Genomic DNA, 18,187 nt, shown 5'->3' on the forward strand with positions numbered 1-18,187 from the left:
AACGTCGACTCATCAGTTTGGAGAAACGACTGGCACGTGATCCAAACATGCGTTTAGTGTATCACGATGTCCTCTTGGATTATCTCAAACAAGGACACATGGAATTGATAAAAAATCAGAGTGATAAAAGTGGTTATTTTATACCTCATCATGCTGTAATCAAAACTCAGAGTCAATCAACGCCTTTGCGTATTGTCTTTGACGCAGGCGCGAAAACTACTACTGGAGTATCATTGAATGATATACTTCATATCGGCCCCAAGTTGCAAACGGATATTTTCGTTCTGTTAGTCAATTTTCGGTTATTTTCTATCGCTGTAACTGCTGATATAAAGCAGATGTATAGACAGATTCTTGTCGATGAATCGTGTCGCAAATTTCAGCGTTTGTTATGGAGATTTTCGTCCAATGATCCCATACAAATTTTTGAATTAAAAACTGTCGTATTTGGTCTGAGTGAGTCACCGTTTCTAGCTCTCAGAACTGTCCATCAACTTGTTCAAGAAGAAGGTGAAAATTTCCCTGATGCTAAAGCTCGTATTCCGAGTGACATGTTTATGGATGATTTGGTGACAAGTGTGTCTTCTTTAGGTGAAGCAAATCGTCTTTGTAGTCAGGCTAAAGAATTGTTCGAGAGAGGCGGATTCGAACTTACAAAATGGAGTTCCAATTCACCTGAATTGATGAATGATTTCTCGGAAGATGAAAAATCGACCTTGTCTAAAGATTTCGAGATGGGAAATTTGTTGGCTGTCCTAGGTTTGAAATGGCAACCTGGTAGTGATTCGTTTTGTTTTTCAGTGAATCCTAATCAGTCTGTTCCTACCAAACGTCACATTTTATCGGTAGTAGCACGCATTTTCGATCCTTTGGGACTCTTGTCACCCCCAACTTTGTTTCTTAAATGTTTAATTAAACAATTATGGAATGCTGGTCTTGATTGGGACGATTCAGTACCTCCCTCTATTGCGCTTCAATGGGAGACATGTCAGAAGGAGTTCCCTTTATTGTCCAATCTCTTCATACCACGTCATTTAGGAGTGATGAATGATTCGAAAATTACTGTCATTGGTTTCTGTGATGCATCGACTTTAGGTTATGGTGGTGTGATCTACATAAAATCTCAAATGGATATGCAACCTGCAACTATCACATTGTTGTGCGCTAAATCAAAAGTCGCGCCATCTATGACTTTATCCATACCTAGGCTTGAATTATGCGCGGCGCTCTTGCTCGCTGAATTAATACAGGTTGTTGTCTCTGTTTTGAGCCTTCGTTGTCACGTGACTCGCGTTGTTGCATTATCGGATTCTACTGTTGTCTTACATTGGATCAGGGGCTGTCCATCTAGATGGCAATCTTTCGTCGCTAATCGAGTTACGAAAATTCAAGACTGTCCTATCAACGACTGGTTACACGTGGCAGGAAATTCAAACCCAGCTGATCCCATTTCGAGAGGTTTATCCCCTTCTGAAATAATTAATCATGATTTGTGGTGGTCTGGCCCCTCTTGGCTAATGTTAGAAGAGAGTGATTGGCCCGTCAAGGTCGATCTGGAACCTATAAGTGTCTACCTGAGGTCAAGGTTCACTCAATTGTCACTGTAGTACAGTCGGAAAATTCATCTATTAATTCGATTCATCTTTTAATTGCTCGTTGTTCCAACTACCAACGTCTATTGCGTATCATGGTGTTAATATTGAAAGTACTTCGTCTATTGCCTAAACCTCATGAATTAGATTTCGATTTGGCGGAAAAACACTTGTGTAAAGTCGTACAAAAAATTCATTTTTCGAAAGAATTACTGGAATTGAAAGCTGGGAAAGAATGTACTTCTCATCTTCAACAACTGTCACCCTTTCTTGATCAAGATATTATTCGTGTGGGTGGACGTTTACAAAATTCTGAGTTGAATTATGACAGCTGTCATCCGATTATATTACCGAAAAATGATCCATTGGTCACGCTTTTGATTGATTATTTTCATGAAAAGCACTGTCACGCTGGACCTCATTTATTGGCGTCTATTTTGAGACAAAAATATTGAATTTTATCAGCCCGTGTCCTTATAAGGAGTCATGTACGAAAATGTAACAAGTGTTTTCACTATCGTCCCACTCTTACACCGCCGAAAATGGGCAATCTGCCAGCCTGTAGAACTCTGTCGTCTAAACCATTCGTCCAATGTGGAGTTGATTATGGTGGACCCATTCGAATCACCATGGCCAGGCGTCGGAATCCTTTCATATTTAAATCGTACATTTGTCTTTTTGTCTGTATGGCAACTAAAGCCGAATATAAATATTACATTAGGTACTCTGCAGATTTTCGGTGAGTTGTTCTTTTATATTTTCATTGCATGTACTTGTTTCTGTAGAGATATCACTTGTTTCTTTTCTATTCAATACAGTCCACTTTACATCAAAATTATTGATTACCAATTTAAAATCAATATAAATTTCTTAAAGTTGAACCTTAGAGTTTACAGAAATATTATTAGAATTACATCATCTGTTGATGGTATACCTCCTGCAACCTGAAAGCAAGAAATTACAATATGAAATTAATGTTTAACTATCTACACGATTTTTTATATAATAATTATTACATTGGACGGCTTTATGTGTGATGTGTGTGACTAGCTGCTCTGCTCACGTGATAGCCTAATATTACCGTATCTTTATCCACTTACAGAAATGATCTACAGTTGATATTTGAGTTATCATGCAGTATTATTAATTATAGTATTCACCATTTAAATTTAAGATTCACTATCCCTCTGGGCGTAATTTTGTGCTCTACAATCTTAGATCAGGTGGAGCGCTCTGTCTCATATAGATTTCCAGGTACACCTGACAACAAATGCTCCTTGTACTATCTTTGAAAAACACCAAATTTTTAGCTTCAACCATTATCACCAACTTCTTTGTCCTCACTTTGAGATTTCGCAAAATGCCTACATTTAATCAGCTGCCATTTTGGTTACAAGTATCATAGAACATTTTTATTGATGCAATTTTTCTTGTTTCAAGAAGGCCTTGAAAATTATGTACCACACAATGGGTGTTTACATTTAAAGTATTCGAGTTACAACCCCTATAAGACTCCTCCTTATAAGGAGTTGAAATTCAGCTGTGCGTCAAAAGGAAGTATTAGACTAATAACTTATCCTGAAAGTTACAGTATTATATCTACAACAGTCTCCAACTTATTGAGGGGTTCCCATACATAATGACTCCTCTTGAAATGCAATAATTCAAGTTAGAATGAAAACCTTGGAAGAAACTAGCCGATTTCCATGTAGCCCTTACATCGATTGTTGTTGAAATATTTTTTGTTAACAGATAAAATATATAGATTTTTATATCTATATTGTGTATTCTACCTGGCTTAGCAATGTCATAAAGCCCCGCGCATCGGTCGTTTATTGTAGACGGTGTTGATGTCCGAGTCGCAGTCGTCGAGAATCGGATCGAGGAACCCCGAGTCGTTGTGCGGGGAATGGGGTGGCGCGCCAAAACGCGGCGTGCACGTCTTGTGCACGGGACTGGCGCGCGGACTGCGCGCAGTCGCAACGTGCGGCAACTGTAGCGGGTCGTCATAGCGACGCGACACCAATGTGAACTCGCGGTGCGCGTTCGCCATCTTGGTCAGCTTCGAGATGATCTCGTAGTCTGGCACTGACACGTCCAGTGAGAGCAGGCTGCAAACTGATGTGCGCAGGCTAACCAGCTACAAAACAAATAGTTTATGAAAAACACAAATAGAAATTTGAAGATTATTTGAAAATGTGGCTGGTGAAGCCAAGAAACCACGATCTCTTCGCGAATGAGAGTTAGATACACAGTGTTATAAATTAGATTAATAAAATACATTTTACATTTTTAAGACCATAGGTCTTAATAAAACTCAATTATGAAAAGTAAACACAATATATTATGCTACAAAAAGCAAGAAAATGATAAAAACACAAAAATGCTAGTAATAAATAAGTTAATAAAGTAAGTCAAATATCTGTGTGAATGCAGTGGTTATCAAAATATTCACTATAAATATACAAAGAAGTGAAATTTCCCAAATTTGAATAAGGTTTATAACGGCTACTTGATTAACACACGATGATATTATTTTGTAGAAAAAATATTATTGCAATCATTACTGTGAAATACTTTTGATTATATAATTTAAGGCTTCACTATCATATACAAACAACAAATTGTACAACATTATATCATAGAAGTAGAATATTTTTAATAACTTAAACCCAATACAAGCAGTAAAAAATTTCGCCTGAGCGGTGTAAAAATCATTGAAGCAAACAAATAAAACAGAGATGACAAGGCACCTGTTCTGACAGTTTATACAAAAATATATATGCGCCAATTATATAAAAATTGGAATGAGAGAATAGGAGGAGAACATTATTGCAACAGTGAACATGGAATTAAGAATTTTAAAACAATTTTACACAATAAAAGCCTGAAGAGGGTAACAATAACAGAGATGCTCCTGCTCTGACAGTTTATACTAAAATATAGAATGTAAGAAAGCTAATAATATACACAATTAAATAAAAAAGAGAAGGAGGAGGATATTGCAAAAGTGAACTTGGAATTAAGAATTTTAAAACAACCTCAACCCGATACTGAAAAAAACCTTAACGCAGTAACACCGAAGGAGGCACAGGTTCTGACAATATTTATACTGAAATATAGAATGTACATAAGACGATGAATGGGAAATAAAATGAAAGAAGAGGAAGATGAGAATATTGTAGGAAGTGTATTGCATGAGTGAGCCACCTGATTCTCTCTCCTGATGCAATCGGCCAGACTGGCTTTGGTGTTATTGAGATCGTCTCGCAGAATGTGCATAGAGTTCTCACACATGGATCTCTCCTGATCAGCTGATTCACTCGTTGTGCGAACCTTCAATCAAAATGAAAGTTCAACTGAATTATGAAATAGCAAAAATAATATTCCCAGCATTATATGCCTAGTAATAATACCATACTTGAAGTGACCCAACAAATTTCATAATTTACAAATTGAAAATATTAGAATTCTGTAATATTTTATCATACTATAGTGAGGTGGAGGAAGACAGGAGAACCGCTTTACCGATTCCCTGCCTTGCCACTGCCTTCTATAGAGGGTAGCTGATACCGGTATATAATATAACTGTTTATATTTGTTTAAAATGACCAATCATATTTTTAGTCGTCAAGAAAAAATATTTTTCAATCTTTGAATATTAATTTCTTTGAGAATAGATATATTCTGTTAGTTGATTATATTTCTACATTGTTAAAAAACGATCTGGCAACATTGCGGATCTAGAAAAGGATAGCCGTTTTGTCGAATGATATTACTATTTGCCAATTCTATATAATTTTATATTTTGTTGTACTAATTTCTCTGACTGTTTTTATTTTATTTGTATGTTTGTTGCAACACTTTGTGTTTTATGACAATAAAGGATTATTGATTGATTGATTGATTGATTGATAGACAAGGATAGCAGCAATGCTGATCAAATACTGCCATTAACGTGGACCATTAACGTCAATATAGTAATAATACCGTACAGGTATCTTGAAGTAACACACAACAAATTTCTTAACTTGGAATTAGAAAATAGTAGTAGGCTAATATTGTTAAATGACCAGTCACAGCTTTCGATTAAATTTGAAAATAGATCTAGTACAGTATAAGAATAGAACTATTACACGAATATAAATAAATGTAATTACTAAAAGAAGTTTAAAATCAGCTCTTAAAACTCATACGGTACGGTATTTTAAAATCTGTGAGCAATATTTACCTGGTCTTTCAGAAGTGTAACTTTTCTGGTACAACGAGTTCTCAGCATTTCAGAATCCAGGAGGCGCTTCTGCAGTTCATCTATTTTCTTCCCTCTTTCCAATGCAGTCAGCTAAAATTTTAAAGGAAAGTAACAGTTGATTAGGCGTAGTAATCTTAATTGAATATAGAAAGCAGAACCAACTGAAAATCACATAAAACCAGTAAATAGAAATAATGACAAGTAAATGCCTAAATAAATTGTAGGCTATCTGTTACAGTGGATTAGGATAGTTCGTTAGTTGATCTACTTAAGAATATCAGTTATCATTTATCAAAATTTTTGGGAAGGACCGGATTTCTCGAAAAATAAAATACTGCATGTATAAAATAATGGCTTTTGCGGATGATCTTGCAATAATGGCAGACTCGGGCGAAGTTGCAATAAAACAAATAGAAACTTTGAAAGAATGTGCAGAAAAAGTTGGCTTACAAATATCCTTCAAAAAAACAGTGTTCACAACCACAAACCTAGAAGTTACCAGACTACAAACTAAATATGGAACAATCAACAGGGTTCCAGGTTTTAAATATTTAGGAGAGGTTATTTCGGAGAGATTATCACAGCAGGATAGAATAAAGAAAGCTCGTAAAGGCCTAGGGCTAGTGCAATCCATTTACAATAAAAAATGCTTGTCTCTTCACACTAAAATTAGACATTATAATACAGTAATAAAGCCATCAATGCAATATGCCAGTGAGACCCTAAATCTCAACAGGAAAGCTGATCTAGAAAATTTGAAGAAAGAAGAAAGGAAAATAATTCGAAAAATTCTAAGTCCGAGATTAACTGAGAATGGTTATAGATTACAGAAAAATAGCACAGTTGAGCAACATTCAAATATTGTAACAGACATGAGAAAAAGACGTCTAAAATTATTCTATGGTCATATCATGAGGCTCCCTGACCATAGAATCACAAAAAAAAATAGTAAAATATGTAGCTTCGCTTGCCTATGGAGGAGAATGGATTAGGAATGGTAAGAAAGATCTAGTTTTGGCAGGAATTACTGATGATGAAATTAAAAATAGAAATAATTTCAAAACAAAAGTGAACAAATGGGAAATTATTCCAGAGATAAAAGCACCAAGAGTTGGCACAAGATGGAGTGAAGAAAGAAAAGCTGCATTTTCTCAGAGAATGAAAAGCTGGTGGGCGAACAAGAAAACCGCCAAGTCTAATAAAAATCGATGATCATGATTTTACTCAGCGTCTTCCACTTTGGGAGCTCTACGACTAATAATAATAATAATAATAATAATAATAATAATAATAATAATAATGGATTAATTAGTTCAGTTATGCTATTTTTGAGATTTGACTATTAAAATTCATTTTTCGGACTTATTTAACTATGAGATATTGTAACTCCGATATAAAATTATTTGTGAACTACCCTACCATTCCCCACAAAATAATATTATAATCTGAGAAATTATAAAAATCTAAAACATAATAACAAATCTAAACTGAAAATGACATATTAACGGCATCAAAGTGAGTCTTTCACTTGAAAATTGAATTAATATGTCAAAGCATGTGGTGAATATAAGATTAAAGTAAAGTTTTACAAAAAAGTAGGCCTTTGGTTTTTGGTTACTTGGATTTTTTAATTTCCAGATAAATGAGAGTACCTATATAGCTCTCAAATATAAATTAATATTATAATGCATGAATGTGTTGCATGCCAAGTAATAATAATAACTTTGTTGAAGTTCTGACACTGTGTTACTTGTAAATATTTGAAAAAACACTTACTTTTGTTGGAGTGTTGAGGAATGCATTTCACTCCTGGAGAGGAGCTTCATCAGCCTGAGACCAGGGGCGCTTGCTCTTATGGGTTGGACTGTGTGGCCAAAATGTGGGAAAATATTACATTTGATTTGAAATTAAGTTGATCATTTAATAAGTTGGATTTGTCATAGTGGAGGTGTTTAAACAATACGAAATTTTCAAACACCTCCACTATGACAAATCCAACTTATTAAATGATCAACTTAATTTCAAATCAAATGTAATATTTTCCCACATTTTGGCCACACAGTCCAACCCATAAGAGAAAGCGCCCCTGGTGTCAGGCTGATGAAGCTCCTCTTCAGGAGTGAAATGCATTCCTCACTACTCCAACAAAAGTAAGTGTTTTTCAAATATTTGCAAGTAACACAGTGTCAGAGCTTCAACAAAGCTATTATATAGTGTTTCGTCATGGAAAGCAACTTCAATTTCAATAATAATTTAATATTCGTATGGCTTTATTATTGGTGGGGAGTTCCTGACGGACGTTACACCTCGCCTGAATATATCATTAAAGCTGTCATCATTTTACCACTTATCATTTGGACCTTATGTCTCTTCATACTTCAGCCGGGACCGACAATTTAACGTAAACCCATCTGATAACACGGGAGTGACCTGTTGTTCAAAAACTTTTGGTGATGAGCGGGTTTGAACCAGGAATCTCTAGCTGCTACGCAAGCACTCTATCTACTAGACCACGGATCACTCCGTGACTTGCATCCCAAGTCTAGTGAAGAATGATGATATTTTTTACCTTGTAATCACCAGCCAATGTGAGCTGCTCTTTCAGATCTCTGTTCAATGAGCGTACTTCCGCCAACTGCAGTTGTAGCCTATCCACTTGTTTGCTAAATTTCTTCGCTCTGAAACCCATCAGTTCAGAAACTTCAAATACAGAAATGTACAACCACTGAGGAAAGAAAACACAGGAAGAAAGAATTTATTCTCTTTTTTGTGGATCAAGCATAGACAAACAATAGCATAAGCCAACAGCTTATGCTATTTTTTCTCTATGGTTCAAGTAAGCTGAGAATCAACAACTTAATTTGGCTCAATTGTAATTCGGTATCATTTATCCTCTATAAAAGGCAGCAGCAACGCTGCTCTCCTATCTTCATCTACTGCAATTATAACGTGGACTACAGAAGTATATTATTATGATGTGATTTTTTTGAGGCAATTTGGCGTTATCCAATGTAGTTGCTGTTCCAGTGCCAATAATGCTGATTCAAGCAACACTAACAGCAACCGTGACAATATGCTGCTGAAAAGCATCAGCAAGGTTGCTTGCTAGACCCTCCTATAGCCAAGGGGTAAGATGGAGTGAGATTTGCTTGAAGTGATTTATCATAATCAATTGATCTTGTTGTTCCAGCGCAAATTTTGAGAACAGTTGCAATTTCCAACAGCAACCGTGCCAACTGCCAATATGCTGCTAAAAAGCATCAGCAAGACTGCTGTTGCCTGTTGAAAACTGCAACTCTTCGCAGAATTGGTGCAGGAGCAACCAAGAGCGATTGAATAAATGTTGCATGTTGCATGGTTGGAGAGTTAGGCCTATAAGCCCTGAAAGAGCAAAACATTAGATAAAACCCTCTTATTTCAACAATTACACATCTTCAAGAGCGAATATCTCGGTAACTGTTGGGAATATCACATGATTCCACTGAACAAAAAGTGTAAAGAATTTATCAAGCTTTATTTTTCAATGGTTAGTTATGTCTGTTGAACGCATTGTTCTCAAGATATGAACGTGAAAGCAAAACGCTGAAAAATGCAACTTTTAAACTACCCTCATCCCCTTAGCACATGAGTTAACAATGGGGACTTTTGATATGTACTCCTCCTACGTAGTCTCAACAGAGCTGCAAAGTAAAAAAATTTGTTTAAAACATTCCCTCTAAATTCCGTTGTCAATTGGTCTATTGTTGCAAAAATTAAGATTTCACACTCAACACTAAAGCTGCTGCAAAAGGTGAAGAAAAATCCATAAAAGTGTGAAATTATACATCAAATTGGAGAGAATTTAATGCTCTATATAAGCTCATAATCAACATGGATTTTTTCCATCGATTTTTAAAAAGTTATAAGAGCAAAAATATAAAAAAATTGGTGCTTTTTTTCAAAGATGTCACACGTTCAATGGCGGATATCTCGAAAACTAGAGGAGATATAGAAAAAGTTCTATAATGTATATTGTAGGAAATTATGTAAGCTTTAATTTATTATATGACAGTCAAGTCCTTAGGGTACATAGTTTTTGAGTTTCATGCGATAAACCAAAAAATGGCACCTTTAAACCACCCCCACCCCCTTATCACAGTGTCTAGGGGTGGGGACTTTTGATATGTTTACCTCTTTACTACCCTCAACAGAACTATGGGGTCGAAAATTGTCTTCCCAACTTTTCCCTCTATAACCTTTCCTTGACTGGACTACTAGACTTATTAACTTGATGATTACTAACTAGACTTAATGATTATGTTAAATTTCATTAATGATATAAGTGTTGTAATGTAACTCACTCTTCATCTCTAGCACCAACATCATTATCATACAGCTCATACTAGACTTGGAATACTTATGTTATACATATAAGTTGTCTGGAATAAATTAAAATTGAAATATTATAAAGTTACCTTTGGTTGGCTTCATCCTTCTCAGCTTCCAGCAGAGATCTCATCCTTGTGCTGTCCTCATGCAGGGTGAGCTTCCTCCTCAGAAGATCCAGGTGCAAATCTCTCCTCTGCAGCTGATCTCTCAGGTTTCTAACTCTTCTTTGCAGATTGTAAACAACAGCCGACTACAAATTGAAAATAACATAAGTTAAAATAATGTCAAAGTTTAATGATGAACTAATACCTCATTGATAGATTTAGGGCCGTTTGCACAGTCAAAGCTTAAACTGAATCTAATTAGCTGGTGGCTTAAACTCAAAATGAACCGAAAATCAAAATTCAATATATTATCATTTTTTCAATAAATTATTCGTTTTTTTCTCTATGGAGGAATATGATTTCTTATAAGCCTTATTGCCTCCTTGAACAAAATAAAAACAATATAAAACTTGTAGTAGGTACCCTTTTTAATTAAAACATTTTGAAAACTTTTAAACTTTTATAAGTAAAGTGATTTCATAAAATAGAATTAATTTAGCTAGGCAATAATAAAATATTAATCTCGGTAAACATTTTACCAGTTTTACAGACAAATAGCCTACAGTAATGTAAAAGCATATCGACAATAAGTAGCCTATTTTATTAGAAAGATAAAACCAACAGAGCAAATAGTTGAGCTAATATTGAAAGCAGGAATGATTGAATAGGAGACTTATATTCTGTAATATTTGTTTGTTGAATCTTAATTCGCACACGACTCGACATACGTCGCAATGCACTAAAATATGCCAATGCTCCGATGACGACAAGTGTGCGCAGCACCCAAAAAAAGTACGATCCGTCCGATGCGTGCCGTCCGTCCGATGACGATCTGTGTGCGCCTACCTTAAATCGGATAGTAAATTATTCAACTACAGTAATTTTATTAGTAGAACCTATTAATAGCCATCCATTTAATAGCAGAATCCATATGTTGATGACACTTCATCTATACTTTACTTTACTGCTAAATTGGTTTCTTTGCCTTAGAAAAAAGTCCCATCAATTAAATGAAACCGTACCGTATACAAAGTAGAAAGCTACCGAGGATCATGATAAATTTTGATATTGGATTAAATAATAAATAAATGTTTGTTTTAAAAGTTCTTTTTCTTAAAAATTTGTGCTCTAGAATTAAGCAGCTAATGACAGTTTTCTTTCTATAGTAAGGTCCACGTTATAATGGCAGTGGAGAACGATAGGCGAACAACGTTGCCGAACCTCTGTCTTGTCAATGCCCTCTATAGACGGTAGCTGGTACAGGTTTATTGATGTAATATTAACTGTTCATTCTCGTTTAAAATAATCAATTATATTTTATCACACAAAAAATTATATTTTTCAATAATTTCATAATGATTTTTTGATGATTAAGATGAAATATTTTTTGATTAACTATTAATTATACATTGTTAAAAAACGATCTGGCAACAGAGCAAATCGAGAAAGAGATAGCGCTGTCCGCTTTGTTAACTGATAGACAAGGATAGCAATACAATTGCTAATCAAACACTGCCATTATAACGTGTACCTCACTATACATTTGCTATTTTATAGTCTTACTTCTCTGACGGGTATATCACAGCAAGACCTCTCACGGCGCAGACGTGGTATGGTGCCGTAGCATACACAACAGATCTGTACATGCAACAAAGTAAGCATGCCACACAAAACAATTACAACAAAACTACTTTTAAATATTTTACAAACATCACACACCACTCACATAATACTTTTTACATAACAACGATTACAAAAAATACACAGACACCAGACAAAATAGTGTAACAATACTTTCACACACCACTCACAATACTTTTTACATGACAACGATTTCAATGGATACACATAGCCTACACCAGACAAAATAGTGTAGCAATACTTTTTACATAACAATGATTACAATAAATATAAAACACCAGACAAAAGTGTATCACACGTTTCAATAAATTTACTGCACACTTTTATCCCCATGCTATGATGCTAGTTTTGGATAAAGAGTTAGAACTTTATAATTGCGTTTTACCAAAAAACAATTAATCATAGTCTAGAAGCAATCCACAACCCCTTCATTTTTTGAAAAAAATATTTATATCATAGCTAAAAATTATCTATGCTGCACCCTTCAGCATAGCGTTATAGCCTTTCTTGATATAACTTTCCATCAAGTCTTTGTTTGACCTAAATTCATTATTAAATCAAAAGGATCATAACAGAGTCGTTTTTCATGAAAGAAAATCGAGTAGTATACTAAGACTCTACAGGTAAACATTCAAGTATTTTCAAATACAATTGAATTCAATTCCAAATTGGATTTCCTTATAAGTTGAAATGAACAAATGAGATTGGATTGAACAATCCTTTATCCAACCCTATATTCAGCCCTAAAACCCTATATTCAGGGTGTGCAGTAGATCTATACTAATGATGAGATAATATAAGATCTAGATAATGTTCATAAATTATTTTTAACGATTTTCCCAGCAATTTTGGCTCACAATTCATCAGTTCAATACAAAATTGGATTCAACAAAAGAGCAGTAGGCCTACTAATATATTTGCAATTGTACTTGTTCATTCTATAGAATTCAGATTGAACTGTATAAAATAAATTGTAATATAAATTCTCAATACCGGTACCATAACTATTATGCTTCCGATACGACAATTCAGATGATACTGTGAAGATTAAAAACATGAAGGAAACTTAACTTAGATTATTGGAAATACGTAGTTCAGTGGCTGAGTCACGTCTCTCAATCCGTCTAGACTGCAGAATCTATAGAGTCTAGATAGAGACTGAAATATTTACAATATTGTAAAGTGATTTACTTTGTATCTTCTTTATGTTCTTTTTTTTATTTACACTGTAATCCTATCCGGAGTGAAAAGTTGCTTCATTTAACTTTAGATTCTGTTGTTGATGAGATGTTGTGATATCTATCCATAATGAAAACACTGGGATCTTGTCACTGGATATTTCTGACAACATCTCAGTGTTCTCATTACTTCATTTATACTATATAGATACTGGTACAGTATATCTGATGTAATATTAACTATTAATTCTTGTTGAAAACAATCAATTATATTTTATTTGTCAAGATAATATATTTTGCAATAATTTAGTAATACATTTCCATAGTTATTGAGGTTGAATTTCTTTCTAATGAATTATATATTTCCACATTATTGAAAACTTTTAAGAGGTAGAAATACATAGAGCTATCTGCTTTGTCGAGTGATAGACAAGGATATAGCAACACCAATGTTAATCAAATACTTCCATCATAACGTGGACCTCATTACATATCCTTTGGCCGGCCGGATAATCGAGACGACCAAGGCGTTGCACCCTTTAGTCTGCTAGTGCTACCTGGTCGCGGGTTCGAATCCCGCCGAATCGCATCGAATAGGCATGGACGTTTGATCATCTCATAAATCACCCAGGCACTTCCCTTTACACACGCACAAGCAAAACGCTCATGTGGGCATCATCCGTAAACAAAAACAAACTATAGGTATTTGCATCGTTTTACAGTACTTACAATGGACTTATCTCTACGCAGACTCTCCTTGGTGACGTCACAGGCGGTCAGCTCCACTTCCGCTTTGCCAAGGCGCGACTCCAGAACTGCCTTGTCTTCCTCAAGGTTCCGAAGCTTCAAGGTCATCATATCCGCAGATTCCAGATTGCGGTTCAGTTGGGAGTTCAGACTGGCTATTTTGTCTTTCAGGTTTTCAACTTGCTGCAAAAATAATTCATGATTATTCAAATAAATTCATTTACTATAATAACTCTATTAATTTTGTGAACATGAGAACAACTATTCAATAAAATAATATATACTATTGAAAACTATACTAAGGTGAAATAAAAGCGATAGGGTATTACCAGTTCCACATAATTAAATGGTTCCACTTATATTTAAGTTATGTGGTATCATTAAATTATGTGGAACTGACAATATCGCTTTTATTTCACCTTAAAATGGAGAAATTCTACAAAATCTCTGTTAAGTGTAAAAACTATACAGGGCCCGGTTGCACAAACGTCTGTTAAATTTCAATTGTATTTAATATTCCTAATTAAATACGTTTTTCTTTTCTCTGATCCTGGGACTTTGAATATTTTGTTGTTTTGTAATGATATTATGAATTCACACTTAATTTAAAGATGTGCAAATTCTCCCAAACACAAAAATGAAATAGCTAGTAGCCTTATTATCAGTAACTTACAATTTGAAAAATATTTTATTCATTAATCGAGCTTTCTGATTTGATATGTTTATCGTTTGCCTATAGAAATGTACAATACAGTAGTATGTTTGGGCTTATGATCATGTTGTGTGCTAGAGTGAAAATTTCAAGAATAGTAGCCTAACTATGATAAGATGAAATACAACTATAATAGTAGTAGTAACTAGAATAGTTTTAATGGAGTTTTTATGAATTACCGCTGATTTATCCTGATTTTCACAAATGATTTCTCGTATCCTCTCCTTTACACAGGACTCATGGGACTCTACAAATCTGACCGGCGTACTCAACAGAATCGCCAGAGACTCTATCAAATGCCTCAGCTCGTTTTGTAGTCTGTTTCCCTTCTCTTCTCGTTGTTTCAGATCGTCTGTAATCGTAAAAAACAAATCTGTTGTATATCAATTTTTTCTCACTGATGAATGCAATTATTGAATGGATTTCATAAGGTATGAGAAACTTCTGTCTTGGCTAGATTAACAACACGAACAATTGTCGACAATATATGTGCTTACTTTGTTTTTCTCAAAATAAATTTAATTTAATGACTTATCACCATTGATGCCTCAATGAGTCTGACAGACTCCTCCCTCGCTAGTTCCATGGTGGCTCTTGAAATCAAGGTGATGTCATCTGCAATGAATACTGCAACCTGACTGCTGGTAGAGTCGTTCATGAGAAACAAAAGAGGGCCAAGAAGCGATCCTTATGGCATCCAATCACTGCACCTTTCAATTGAGAATTTACACCTCTCAGTTGTCCACCTGCCTCCGATTCTCCAAGTACGATGCCACTTTCGTGAGAACAGTGCCTCACAAGCAATATCTCTTGAGTTCACCAACCAATATTTTATGGGGGACACAGTCAATGGCTTTGCTGAGTTCGCATAATGTGAGGGCAAGGGATTTGTCACCCTCAAAAGCACTCTGGATGTTGGCGGTCAATGCCAATAGAGCACTTTTTGTAGATCGTTGATTTCTGAATCCATGCTGCGATGGTGATATCAGGCTGCCTCCCTCGAAAAATTCAGTCATTTGTACCTTCATCTCTGTTTCAAACACCTTTGAGAAAATGGGAAGCTTACTTTGTTTTTCTCAAAATAAATTTAATTTAAAGACTTTTAATTATTTCTAAGGAATTAATAGAATGATTTTATACTATATCTACTATGAATTGTAACATGTATTAATTTTGACAATAAAAAATTATTATTTTGATACGATTTTTAATAGAGCTAGCGATAACAGATACAAAATTTCCCCTTTTATTTTCTAATTTATTAAAAATATAAATTTTTTAAAAATAAGTTCCATGTTTTCAAATTCATGTCAAGCAAAAACATGCTGAGTACAGCATCGTTGATGATTAATGTTCTGTTATCAGACTTAAGAGAGGATCTCTTATAATAATGAAATCTTTCCATTGTTTTGTGGTGAAAGGTATGGTACCTTTTGTTGAGTAATTTGTATTGCATGTAGCATATAATAATGCCTAGTCCACACGTTGGTCCAGCTTGGCCACGTTGGTCTTGCCATCCACACTGCAATTTTACTATTTTTTGTGGATGCTCGACTAACTAGCTACTCGTTTTCGCTCGACAAAAAACGGAGCAATGGCAAGCGAAGGCCAATAGAGGCGACTGGCCCGAGCGCTGGCAAAGCAGCCATCTCTATGACGCTCGTCATCATTTGTACGCATTGTGCGATAGTGTGGATCCGGAATCAGACACTATTTTTTATGAGTGAATTATTGTTATAAATATTTTAATTACTGTACAGGATTAATGATTAATATTCGTATCTAATACTATCAGCAGGTAACCCGGGCTCCGCAAGGGTCACAGCTCATGCTGTAAGCAGTGATATCTTACTTTTATTAGTATGTTGTATTTTTTTTGTATTGACGTTGTCTTTTGTTCTATGAATGTGATGTCAATAAAATTATATTTATTTATTTATACCTACCTCTAAGAGTAGATATTGTGGCCTCTTGAGCCGTGAGTGTCCCAGTGGCAGTTCCCAGACTTCTGTTGACTGAAGCCAGCTTATCACGCAGTTCTTGTAGTTCTCTTTCAGCTGCTCTCTGCTGAATCTCCAATGTTTCTTTCTCCTATAATTGGAAGGAAAATTTTGAAGACATGCCATTTCATTCCTTTTTGTTCCCAAAATAATATAATAGTGGAGAAATGTAAAATAGAATAAAATATAGGATTTTATAAAACTCTTACCAAATCTACTCGAATCAAATTTTTAAACAGTTTGCTACAAATAATTTTCTCCAACACACAGGGTTAGCTTATATTTATTTTTATTATGGAGTGAGTTTTTCTATTGAAAGTGGATTTTTGCTTTCAACTTTTTGTTGTAGACCTAGGGCAATTAATGTTGTAGGCTACCTATATGCTACCCACTTTGAATCTATGCTGTATTATATGAAAGAATACGCACTTTATCATGAAATAGTTGGCAAATATTGTCACCTTTCTATCGAGCTTCATTTTTGATACTAAAACCATTAATTATCAAACTCATAGGATTGTTTTCACAAATTCTTCAACTTTTTCAACTACCGGTACCGTTTGATTGCATAAAGCTAGATGGTCTATAAACGTTTACAATAATTTTAATAGTCAGTTATCGTACTTTATTCAAATTCTGTACCCGAACAAAGGCACTGGTTTCCATCTTCAGCACAAGGAGTACTTGATTTGGAGAGAAACAGTCCTCTCCCAATCTTATTGTATTTTATTATTTGTGGGTTTCTTGATGAATATATAAATAAATTCCTCATGTCAGAAGATAATTATTACATACGTTATTACAGTATAGTTTATATTGTTTATACATACGGTATAGTTAATATAAAAGTCTAGTAGCTTTTATCGTATAGACAAAATTCCGTCAATTATTATTGACTATTATTTCCAGATCAATTTCAATTCTTCAGTAGTACTACTAAGCCTACCTGAGAAGATTTTTTTTCATTTTTTTCTATTCAACTGTTGTTTTGAACCTACCTGATGTCTGAGCCTCCAGATTTGTTTTATATTCAACTGTCATTTTTGAACCTACCTGTCTGAGCCTGTCAATCTCCATCATATGCGATGCGGCCTGCCTCTGGAAGGTCTCTCGTTCGGTGAGCGCTCTCTCCAGAGCATCGCGACAACTTCTCAGCTCCACCTCCACTTTCGACAGGGTGTCCACCATATTAGCAGATCTGCTCCGTAGCAGAGATGTCTCCTGCAATCATTTTCAAGCAAATTATTCATTATTTTCAAACTAAAAATAAAGTTTTTGAATTTTTTGAGGTCCAATTTCCAAGCGGCGACTCTGGCCGCGCTTTATTAACAGCTGTAGTCCACTATTATATACTGAATATCATTGAAGGCCTTAGTTGACAACCCCATATTTCATTAGGATTAGGCTATCTCACTATTGAGTCTATATTATGCTCTGTTTAAAGCTGAGTTTTATTTTACCTGAACAAGTTCAGACGCTTTGTGCACAAGGGCGTCCTGTGCCATGGACTCGGGAGATACATCTTTAGCGCCTAGGGCGCTACCCAGGCGTCGCACAAAGTCTGACATCGCTTTGCGTGCCACCTCCTATAAA

The 18,187-nt window shown here is 35.0% G+C and overlaps 1 protein-coding gene across 1 annotated transcript in view; it reads right to left on the minus strand.

Moving 5' to 3' along the window:
• Positions 1–2,492: 2,492 nt before the first annotated feature.
• The window catches only part of LOC111047443 (coiled-coil domain-containing protein 170), a 39,372-nt gene continuing 23,677 nt past the window's right edge, over positions 2,493–18,187 (minus strand). Inside the window, exons 4-15 of the mRNA XM_039429540.1 lie at positions 18,055–18,180; positions 17,648–17,815; positions 16,541–16,685; positions 14,774–14,946; positions 13,846–14,065; positions 11,880–12,037; positions 10,299–10,462; positions 8,414–8,522; positions 5,824–5,934; positions 4,803–4,928; positions 3,386–3,732; positions 2,493–2,536 (exon numbers count right to left, since the gene is read on the minus strand). Coding sequence (XP_039285474.1) covers positions 3,400–3,732; positions 4,803–4,928; positions 5,824–5,934; positions 8,414–8,522; positions 10,299–10,462; positions 11,880–12,037; positions 13,846–14,065; positions 14,774–14,946; positions 16,541–16,685; positions 17,648–17,815; positions 18,055–18,180 — 1,833 coding nt within the window. The 3' untranslated portion in view covers positions 2,493–2,536; positions 3,386–3,399. The remainder of the gene's footprint in view (positions 2,537–3,385; positions 3,733–4,802; positions 4,929–5,823; positions 5,935–8,413; positions 8,523–10,298; positions 10,463–11,879; positions 12,038–13,845; positions 14,066–14,773; positions 14,947–16,540; positions 16,686–17,647; positions 17,816–18,054; positions 18,181–18,187) is intronic.

The sequence above is a fragment of the Nilaparvata lugens genome, chromosome 5 (genome assembly GCF_014356525.2).
Source record: "Nilaparvata lugens isolate BPH chromosome 5, ASM1435652v1, whole genome shotgun sequence".
Taxonomy (NCBI): domain Eukaryota; kingdom Metazoa; phylum Arthropoda; class Insecta; order Hemiptera; family Delphacidae; genus Nilaparvata; species Nilaparvata lugens.